An 11,457-nucleotide genomic window follows, 5' to 3' on the forward strand; every position below is an offset into this window, starting at 1 on the left:
TCAGTACAGGGGTGCTCGCTCGATCGGTAATATTCAACCGATCGAGCGAGATACTATGTACCAGAAAAATTCTGGTTTTTCTTTCTTTCAAATCCAATCTCAACTCAATAAATTCGACAGTAAGATAAATCTCATTCAACATGATATATAAGTATTCAAATCTAAGTTCATACAATCTCCTAAATATATCATGCATGCAATCCATCTAGTTCAAGCTAATTAGAAATACATCAGGATTTTGAATTACATAACGACTCCTAAACATCGAGGCTCACTCCTAATCCCTCATCCCCTTAGCCATGCTGACTCTGACTGGTTCCTGCCCCACCTATTGCCAAGTACACATACAGACAAAGACAACAGCCGGATAATCCGATGAGAATAATATTCCCAGTAAAAGAGACTAGCATACAATATCACATAATATATCAAAACATGATATATAATCAAATTTCACACATTCCTCAAGTAATTCATTCAACTGCGGAATTAAAATGATATGCATGACTTTTAAAACTTCTGGATTATCAAACACAGATAATCAAAAGAAGTTCTTCTTTCTTTCTTTCTTTCTTTCTTTCTTTCTTTCTTTCTTCGGTTTGGGATCCCGAGGTTAAAATATCCAAAATCACACCGAACTCCCCTTTCGAGGTGGATGAGGTATATTTTAATCCTTTAGACTCTAGGGCATTATAGTGAGTTAATAGACACTTGTAGTAAATCGCCTACCAAGCCCACTCAACTATAATCTCCAGATCGTCTAATTCAAAATGAATAATCAATCGGCTCAAAATAAATGCATATGAAATCTCATGCATTCAATTATCAATTCAATCATAGGTTCAATAAGCATATAAACATGCAATATGTGATTTCTTCTAGGACACTCGAATCAATCCGGATTCGAGTTAATCGTCCTATTCCATTCCAAAGTCATCTTATACCTTCTCGTCGTTTCACAATCTTCAATCTGTAAAACAACAAATCTCAATTCAATATCTATTCCAGTTCTACGATCGATAAGTAAGAAAGTCGATACTATAACGGCTCAATCTTCCAAACTAATCGAAGCTGCAATCTCGAAACTCCAAGGACTTCGAATCAATCTAACAGAAGAAGTCACATGATAAATATCGATGGTAAAACCTCATCAAACTCGGTATAATCAAATCAATAGAAACGATATCCCGAAACTCAAACTGACGGCATAACGGCTATAAACTGATCAAACCGAAATCGCAGACAGCAGAATATCAATTCAAATTGCTCATATCAATAATCTAACATCATTTCCAAGTCAAACCCAACACATCTCAAAAATCCAATTTTCGAAAATCATAAGAAAATTCATATCAAATCCAATCGTCGATATTTCTCCGAACCGTCTTAGTTATACTATCACAGCTACCTCAAGAACATCCTCTCCGAATTTCAATCAATTCTAAAGACATCCAAAAATTCAAACCTCGTAGAAATAAGAGAAACTTACTTCTAAACGGAGCACTCGATGCTGCGATCGTAAATATCAACTTCAGATCAAATTCCAACGGACGGATCGAGTTAAAATCGAAATCACAAAAGCTTGGAAGCTTTTCTCTCACCTTCAATGGAGATAGGCGACTTGGAGGAGGAAGGGAGGAAAATGAAGAAGACTTAGTCAAGTCTCTAAGTTATAACAAATCTCCTTTTTGCGTTCTAGTCCCTGAAAATTCTGATTTTTTGCAAAATAGTCCCTGGTCAATAAAAAGTCGGCTCTTGAATTCTGAAATCACTGATTATCTCAAATAAGCTCAATTAAGATAAAACGGGGCGTTACATATGCAACTACAATCATGGCAATTAATTAAATTCTAATATTTCGATATTAGACAGAAAATTTAGAGTGGAGAAATCAAATTCTCATAATTTTAAACAAAAGCAAAGTAATTATTGTCAAAAGAAAAATCACACAGTAATTGCAAATTAGTAATAAATACACAATATATTGTATATGCATATGTGTGTATATGTATATCTATCCATCCCTCTCACGGCCCAAAAAGTTTATCATCGCGCCCTTGCCGCCGCCGCCATGCCGCGTCGCCGCCGCTCCTCCATCGCAGATCTGGGGCCGCCGCCGCGCGTCCATCACAGATCTAAGGCCGCCGCCGCTGCGCATCCATCACAAGTCTGAGAGCGCCGCACCTCCGCCTTCTTCGCACTGCATCGCCGCCTCTCCTCCTCGTTCCAAATTTAGCCAGGCCGCCACCTCTCCTCCTCATTATTAAGGTACACACTTTCTTTAGCACTATAACGCTTTACTCTCGATTATTATTCCTTGAGTAATCGCTGACTTGAGCGTCGGAGTGCCTTCGCCGGGAACCCTCCCGGCTTCTCTGACTTTGTTTTGTGACGTAGAAACAACCCACTGAAGATCTCCACCGGGAACATACAAGGATCCGTTGATACTCCGGAATTTGCGAAAACAACGTGTCATATACAAGTGATTTTTGGTTACATCAGGTACGTATGTATTCATAAACTACTAAGTAACTATTGAGTATTATATTCAACTGAAGTCTCATGCTAGAAAATTATCAAGAGAAAGATCGTGAGTTAATATGTGAAATGATATCTTAATCGATATGATGCATTTTGAGTTAATTAATTCCAAAATGAAGATCATGAAGGCTTGTGGCCAAAGTGAACAATATCATACGTATCTGGGTTCCGTTTTTCAGCAAATGGTATCAGAGTCATGATCTAAATCAATCCATGTGGAGTAGAATTATAATTCTCGGAATACTTAAACGAAAGAGGTGAGGGCTCCCTGTAAAATTCGTGATAATTGCTCCATGTGGAGAATTAGAATTCTTGGAATACTACTTATACGAATGAGGTGAGGACTCCCGGTAATTAAAATCCTTGATAAGCTCTCGAGGTGGGTGATGGTACCGGTATTTCATGTAAGGCGTGCGTCACAACGTAGTAAAGAGGAGCGACCTCGATTGGAAGACGAATGGGGTTAGGGGAAGGCGAGTGATGCTCCCGGTATTTCATGGAAGGCGTGCACCCCAACACCGAAGAGGAATGACCTGGATTGCAAAACGGAGAGGGTTAGGGGAAAGCCCATATCATGAAAATAATGGTGGAGCTTCGTTTGAGGGAAGAATTATTGGGAATACAAAGAAAGTCTCATATTGAAAGATTGAGTTGAGATAATAAGATATAAAATTATATCTTCATTGATATGAGGTTTTTTAGGTGAAATTAAAAAGCAAAATCATAAGGACTTGTGCCCAAAATCTGATAATCTCTCAAAAAACTTTGAGAGAAAGGAAATGAAGTTTCATTAAACTTAACATTCCTAGAGATGAAATGCCGACCATCATTACTAATTGTAGTAGCCCGTAATCAAAATCAGTAATTGAGGGATTAATCATAATTACTTGAATAGAGTTCGAAAGCTCCGAAGGTGGGTTCGGAAGTTCCGAACAGGATCGGAAGCTCCGATGCAGGATCGGAAGCTCCGATCATATTACGTCAGGCATGACGATTGGCTAGATCGGAAGCTCCGATCAGGACCGAAAGCTCCGATCACCCCTATCCGGAGTCAACAAGTGATATTTTGACACGTGGCAGATCAGGATCTCGGAAGCTCCGACGGCAGGATCGGACATTCCGATCGGGGTTCGGACGTTCCGATCAAGGATCGGAAGTTCCGATCGTTGTCTATAAATAGAGGTCCGGGGCTTCATTTCCAATTGCCAATTCCGAGTATTTCGCTCTCCTTTCTAGGCTATTCGAGTTGTTCTAGCCTTCCTAGGCTTGACCCGGCGGTCGGCGAGGCGTTCGGAAGTCGTAGCAGAGTTGTGCCCAAGTTCTGGAGGCATCGACATCAAAGGGCTAGCGACGGACGAAGGTATAGCTTTTGCTTCCTATAAATATTTAGGAGTATGTAATAGCTTATTTAAGGCTTTTAGAGCACTTTAATGATAGTAGTATCATTTGGCAGTGTAGAGCAGACTATAGGCGTGGACCTAGAGTTGGTAGAGCTTGCACTGTTTTGAGGTACGGAAGTACTGTTCGAGATATCCTGACTGAGTATGCATGTATTATGTGACCGCATGATTTATATGTCATTGATTTATGCTGCATTCATTTGCATACTGAGCTATCTCCTTCGAGATGTCTGTTAGTAGGGTTTTTTTCTATCCTGTTAGTGGTTGGACTTCCATCGATTTGGGTCCGGCATATCCACTTGTATTATGGTATGGGAGCTACCTCCTGAAGCGACGGCACAGCGTGCTACATACCAGGGCCCGGTCTGTCTCTGTTATCTGATCCTTGACCTCGAGTTTATAGGGAGTTCACTTTGCATGCATGTATACTCATACTCTCGTACTGAGAATTTTATGCTCACGTCTCGTACTCTGTGTTTCTGGACACCCTATTCCATGGGGCAGGTTTGCGATTGGACGAGGCGGGTGGATCCAAGAGGGGCTAGTCAGTGGCTGACCAGCTGGAGCTTCGTCTAGATTTTATTTCTGTTGTTTTGAGGTTGATACAGCTATTCGATTTGGTTGTATATTAATTGGATAAATTACAGATTCCTTTACTTGGGATTGTATAATGTTTATGGTTTCCGCAGTTTATTCTGATATCTGTTTTATTAAGTTAATTGCATGCCTAAGCTCTGTTAGTAGGTGATCCGGGTTAGGGTCACTACACTAATGCATTTGTAGCCTTTATATTTATCACTATAACCAATGAAGGTACACAATTTGGATCTAAATTCAAGCTTGTGATTATTATATGGACGCAATCAAGGAAAATATATACATCCAAACACACGAATCATAGAATAATCAGGAGATTTATTAAGTAATTTTTGAAGAGGGGTCTCCCCAGAAAATGCAAATGTTGGAAGTCTATTAATAAGAAAAACAGCAGTAGAGAATGCATTTTCTCAATATTGAAGAGGCATAGAGGCATGATCCAAGCATATCAAAGACTTGCATGGTAAGACGAAAATGAATCTCGCAAATGCTCCGCCAACTCCAATGTCAACTGGTGTTAAGATTTCTTCCATACCACTTGTTGCGCAACGGAATCTAGATATCTCTACAATGGCATGATATTCTCATGATCTTTTTCTTGATCTTTTAATGTAGGACTTTGGTTGAATACTCAACAATTCTCCCCTCAAACGAAGTTACACCCATTATTCTCAAGGTCCAGACCTCCCCTCAAACTTATCCGTCTTCCAATCGAGGTCACTCCTCTCCATGCCCGTCAAACTTATCCGTCCTCCAATCGAGGTCATTCATCTTCATTTGCATTGGAGTGCATGTCTTAGATGAATTACCGGGAGCATTTCAAGCTCGAGAGCTTATCCCGGATATACGGGGAGCCCTCACCTCCTAGTATTCCGATGATTCATCTCGGATGGCTCGATCCAAACCATGGCTCTGTACCACTTTTGCGTAACGAAACTCGGATATCTTCGCAATGATATGATATATACTAATGTCTACTTTGGGCACAAGTTCTCATGATTTTGATTTTGAACTTGTCTCAAAAAGTCTCATACCAATCGAGATATCATTTCATCCATGATCTTCCAATATGAAACTTTGGTTGCATTCTTAACAGAAATCAAATGATACTAGTTTATTTTTGTTTAAAAATATACAATTGATTGATTTAATTTTTTTTTAAGTAACGATTCAAATGTTATATTCATATGTTCTGTTTTATATAAAAATACGTACTTTAATATTTTTTAAACACTAAAATATCGGGAAACATAAAGACATGATCCACGAAATTAACTGGCAAATTAGCCTAAAACTTCAATTTAGCCCACTTATTGTTTGCTTAATTTAGGATAACATGAATGGTGCTTAGCACATGCTTTTAATTTGTTTCCAAAAGTATGTAAGGACTATATTCTTTCTTAGGGTTGTAATCGAGTCGAGTTAAACTTTTTTTTTTTATAGAGTATAAGTATAATCATGATATAGATTACAACGAGATGAAGTAACTGTCCGCACTATAAATGGGACTTGAGCGTGGACTCGAGACATGCATATCTCGAGCAAAAGAATTATAAAGAAAACTTCTAAATCTACCTAAATAAATTAAGAAAACTACCCGCAACTAGCGAGAATAGAACATGAGACCAACTGATTTATTTAACGAATATATTCGTTTATAATCGAGTCTAGCTTGAGCTTTATGTAACGAATATATTCATGCATGACTCACGAGCTTATTCAAGTTTTTATTAAATCTAAACGAACTTAATAAATACAAATTATAAACTTTAATATTCATTAAAAACTAAATTGTATAAGTTTAGTATCAAAACTATTATTTTTTCATCTAATAGGAACTGAACCACGAGCGTACTAATGAACATATTCACAAACTAACGAACCAAATATCGTAAAGCTCAAGCTTGATTTATTTATCTTAACGAGCTCGATCCTCGTTAAATGAACTTAATCGAGCATTTATCGAATCGAATTTCGAATAACTCACAGATAATTTGGTTCACTTACATCCCTATACCTTCCAAAAAAACTATTGTTATTATCGAAGCATTAGAAAATTACTTGAAATGTTGTCGTTAATTATCTTTTGATGCTTATCCAATTAATTATCAGACTAACACAATTAGAGACATTAAAATGGGTAACGAACGCGTCAGTCTGCATCCCATCACAACCCATCATTATACGGGATGGGGCGAGCCGATCCACAGGACTACGAAATTGCTGCATACAAACAAATCCTTGATAGGAAATTTTTTTTCCAATACCCTATTTTATAAATTTTCATAATAAAAAATCAAATTTTTTTTACAGAAATAATTCTCCACATGCATATTTCAGAATTTCTTTTGTTTGAAACTTTGAAGTGATTATGTTTATGGATAAATGAATTAAGGTTGCGTTTGATTGTATTGATTATTATTTTATGTTACTTAAGATGTATTTCAAAATTACCCAATAACGATGTCATTATTCTGAAATTTATTATATTTTGTATTAATAAGTAAATCACACATTTAATATTCAACATATTTTTTTATTGTAAACAATAAAAATATAATCAAAACATATAATTTGAAATATCAATCTAAACACAACCAAATTTAAAATGAATATAGGCGTTCGTATGCGTGCATAGAATTTAATTTAATGAAATGAAGCACTAATTTTATAGATACTTTCTATGTGAGTATATGCCGACCTTCCCTGCCTAATGGTGGGTTGTGGCCGATTGCAGGTCAACCTGCCAAATTACACGTAAATGTACTGGGTTGGCCCGTGCCCAACCTCAAATAGGTGAGTTGGGTTGAGTTGGTATTTTTTCAACCCACCTGAAATATGGACCGTCCATTTTCATCTCGTCTAATGGTAGGTTGCGACAAGTTATGGGTCAGCTCGTCCCGCTAGTCCGTGTTGACAATTCTAGATGTGAGGTTCGAGTTCAGAGAACAATTTAATATGTTTTAAACAGCAAACCAAACTAATATACACATGGATTTGTCAATTAAAAAAAAAATACACACACACGGATTGTGTATGAAGTAATCATTTTTTTAGAGTGTGTATGAAGTAATCATGAAAGGGCAATATCCTGTCAATTAGAGTGCGAACTTAACTCGGAGGTCAAAAATTTTAAATTTTTAGTTCGAATGCTCCTCGAAATGAAGTTTGAGTTCAACTTAAAATATTCGAACTAATTTGAGAAATATTGTTTGAACATTAAGGACTTATAATGAAGGTTCAGAAGCTCAAAATGTCCGTAGTGCATGAAATGTAAATATATTTAGGTAGTTTTTGGAAGAGTTTCTAGGAATCGTTTCTTAGCTTTTCCTTCACAAAATTTTTTAGAACTCTCCAAACACTATTTTAAAATATAAATTATATTATATTAATAAAATACTAAAACCCACTAACGACTCAAAAACTAGCAAACAAAATAAATTTGGCTAAGAAAAAGTTCGAGCACGTTCAAGTTCGACTCGCGTTTGATTCATCAAATCAACTCGAAAAGCTCGTGAATCGATTCGATTCATTTATAACCCTGAGAGAAGCTATTACAGTTGATCAAGTTCCTAATGTTGGATTTTTTTAATCTACAATTTTAGTGTCAGTTAGTGTTTGTGAAAGAAAAAGAAAAAACTCAAAAACGTTTCCTAAAAATAATCTAAAACACTATTTTAATATTCTTGGTTGTTCAATTCTTATTAATTATTATTTTAAGTGCCGCAAAAAAAAAAAAAAAAAATTGAGTTCAAACTCACTTCATCATTTGAGCATAATTTTAAAGCATAAAATAGAACTCGAATCTCCTTGATTTGATGTTCAAGTGATCTCGAGCTCAAAATATCTGACTGGAATTCCATTTGTTTGCAACAACCGCATACTGATAATAATTTCACCACACCTTTTCAATTGCACTAAATGTATAACCACAACAACAAATGGAAAAAAGAATATGAACAAGATATCTCTACAGGCATGTTGAAGAAACCAACCATTTTACAGCTGAGGCCTTCCTCAAGAGCAACTTGAAGCACACCATATAGGCTCGTCTAAGCTTCAATTACTTCGATCTACATGATGGTAGGGTGATGCCTCCACATGCAGCAGCAATTATAATATACAGAAGAAGAACGATCAAACCCGTCAACATAGCCCTGTCACGAAAATAAAGAATTGAACACAATATGCTAGGATTATTGTCCATCAATCAAAAGAACCTCCCATTAAAATGCCATTATCTTTGTAGGCAGCTACTTATGTGACACCACAGTTAGAAATTAATCAGGTAAAATCATGAAAATTTACACCAAATAAGTCAACAGCACGAACCAAAAAAAAATAAAATAAAATAAACTCATCTACAGTGGAGATATAAGAGAGCGTGTGTTGGCGGAGGTAAGTTGGGTTTTAATCAGGGAGAGTTTGTCAGGAAAAGGATTATTCAGCCTATGTTTTGTTAGCGCGTTCTAGCTTAAACTAGGGGCAAGAAAAATCATTCTCTTGTTAACGGTTCTCCTTTGGGACCATAACCGTCATAGTTTTCTATTCCACATATTTAATATAATAGAATACTTGAGGGGGGAGGGGGATATCTTTCCATTTCTATTAGAGTTGATTAATTGTGAAAATTCCTGGTCATAACAGAGAACTGGGAGTAAAACACAAAGACATTCTTTATGTATGTATAACTGAATCATTCAAATCATGAACTATAGGATAGAGCTACATGGATTTAGCAATATTCGCAAAAAAAGAAAGAAAAAACTTATACATATTTCTTCGATGAGGGAAAAAATAGCATCGAAGGACACATAAAGTCAATATTGCTTAGTTCATTAACTTCAGCTATAGAAGGAAACATTATGGATACTTACACGAGCTTGGCATTTTTCGTCCAAAGAGATTGACGAAGACGTTTTGACTGTTTTCTGAAGTGAAATGCACTGTCTTGCATGGTTGCTGTTTTGTCGACAAGAAGCTCAATCCGGTTACCTCTTTCTAGTATTTTGTCAATATTATCCACCATTATAGTACGTACCTGAGGAGTTGATTTTGTAAAAACGACAACGAGATCAACAAGCAGCAAAAATAATACTATGTTATATACTCCAAGACCGCCATCATACTCTATGGTATATAATACGAGAAAAACATCTAAGACATGAATTTCAAAAAATGTTCTATAGGTTCAAGAGCTTGGATGTTGTACCAAAAATTTTTACTTATTAGGTGTTAATAACGATAAAACTTAATTGCTCTGAACTATATAGCGGCTTAAACACTATGTTTAAATCGACGTGCCACAAATAGTTTCGTATGAAACAATACAGGTAATTGTTACTCCCCCAGCATATGTTTACTCTATTCACCAAATATTTGAAATGAAATAACATTGTGGGAAAAGACCACAAACGACACAACCAGTTTCGAATTTCTTCCTTTTTCACTTCATCAGGGAGGCATTGATTAGTACAAGTGATACTTGCCTCACTAACTTCTCCCCTGACACGGTTGAGTGTATCTGCACTAGGATTACTGGAAAAGAATTCCATTTGCTGGTGCAAGACCCTTGAGAATTCATCATTCATAGCATAAGCAGGTGCATGAGAGGCTATTTTTCCGTAGTTCTTCATAAATCTCATATGAATATCCTCCAAATATGAGAACGGAATCCTTCCTGGTCAAAGTGTTATAGGAAGCTTTATTTTCACAAGATTGTAGGGAAAAAAGACACCTATTGTAATGAGAAATGTAAACGAGTCAAGTTCCTTAACTATCATGAGCTCAAACTCGAGCTTAAGTCTTAACATATCGATAATGTTGCTATAATAAAAATAAAAAATAATGGTTGAACTCAAGTTCACAAGCTCAAGATTCAATTTGAGCTCAAATTATCGATACTCAAGCTATAACTATAAGTGGGAAAAAAAAACAGAAGAAGGTCGAGCTCAGGTTCATAAGTTCAAGCTTATCCGGTCTTGAACATGCAAATGAGTTCTATTTGGCTCATGAATGCAAGATTAGTAAAATTGTACATTGTTCGAATCATAAAAAGTACTTATAGAGATTCAATAGCTTTTTACATCATGTCATCTAATGTTTAAGCTAAAGCCAGAATTGTGGACCTCAATCCAAAACACCAATATCAGGAGCAAATCATCCTCAAAATTCAAATCATCATCAATCAAATAAAGAGGCAGGTTAGATCTTTTTACTTCGGCTAAATCAACACGTCACAAGGAAAAAAAAACCTAAAATCGATCAGCAAACGCAACACCAAACCATAGAATACTAAATCTCGAACACATAGTTCAGTAACGCAAGAACATTCAAAAAGGAAGTATCCAAAAACATAAATTGAAGGGTGCTTAATTACTTCCAAAGGTGTCGTTGGCCATACATAGAAATGTGAGGCCGTCCAGTTGGAGGATGTGGAAAATGTATCGATCCTGAGAGAAGCACAACCTGGAATCAGTGGAGCCAGTGTCCGCAAGTTTCTCCAGCATCCGCCGCACCACCGAACCGACGTTACCTGTCACGGCAGTGAACTCCGACAGCACCGTCGTTCCACGCGCCACCACCCCGTACAGGATCGCCATCCGAATCTTATAAAGGAGATGGAAGCGCCGACCAAAAACGGGGAGATAGTTGCGTTTGGAAAAGCTTTTCCTTTTCTTTTTTTTTCTGTTTTTTTTAAATTACGTTCGAAAATCTATTCTATTTTCTGAGCATATCATTTATTTGATTTGATGTTATCACCTATCATCTTTATCCGTAATAAAGATATAGATGGTCAAGACTAAAAATGTAACTGAGACGAACAGTTCGCGAATTGTTCGGGTTTGCCTCGTTAAAAGCTCGTTCGAGCTCGTTTAATGAGGCTCGTTAAGGCAAACGAACCAAGTTCGAGCTTTAC

The 11,457-nt window shown here is 36.7% G+C and overlaps 1 protein-coding gene across 1 annotated transcript; it reads right to left on the reverse strand.

Annotated features, from left to right (window-relative positions):
* Window positions 1–8,295: 8,295 nt before the first annotated feature.
* LOC140883708 (vesicle-associated membrane protein 714-like) lies at window positions 8,296–11,244 on the reverse strand. The gene is made up of 4 exons (XM_073290277.1): window positions 10,918–11,244; window positions 10,028–10,218; window positions 9,416–9,579; window positions 8,296–8,695 (listed from the first exon to the last, which is right to left on the reverse strand). Exons 1-4 carry the CDS (start codon window positions 11,138–11,140, stop codon window positions 8,602–8,604), a joined length of 672 nt encoding a protein of 223 aa, XP_073146378.1. The 5' UTR covers window positions 11,141–11,244; the 3' UTR covers window positions 8,296–8,601.
* Between the last annotated feature and the right edge of the window lie 213 nt (window positions 11,245–11,457).

The sequence above is a fragment of the Henckelia pumila genome, chromosome 2 (genome assembly GCF_033568475.1).
Source record: "Henckelia pumila isolate YLH828 chromosome 2, ASM3356847v2, whole genome shotgun sequence".
Taxonomy (NCBI): domain Eukaryota; kingdom Viridiplantae; phylum Streptophyta; class Magnoliopsida; order Lamiales; family Gesneriaceae; genus Henckelia; species Henckelia pumila.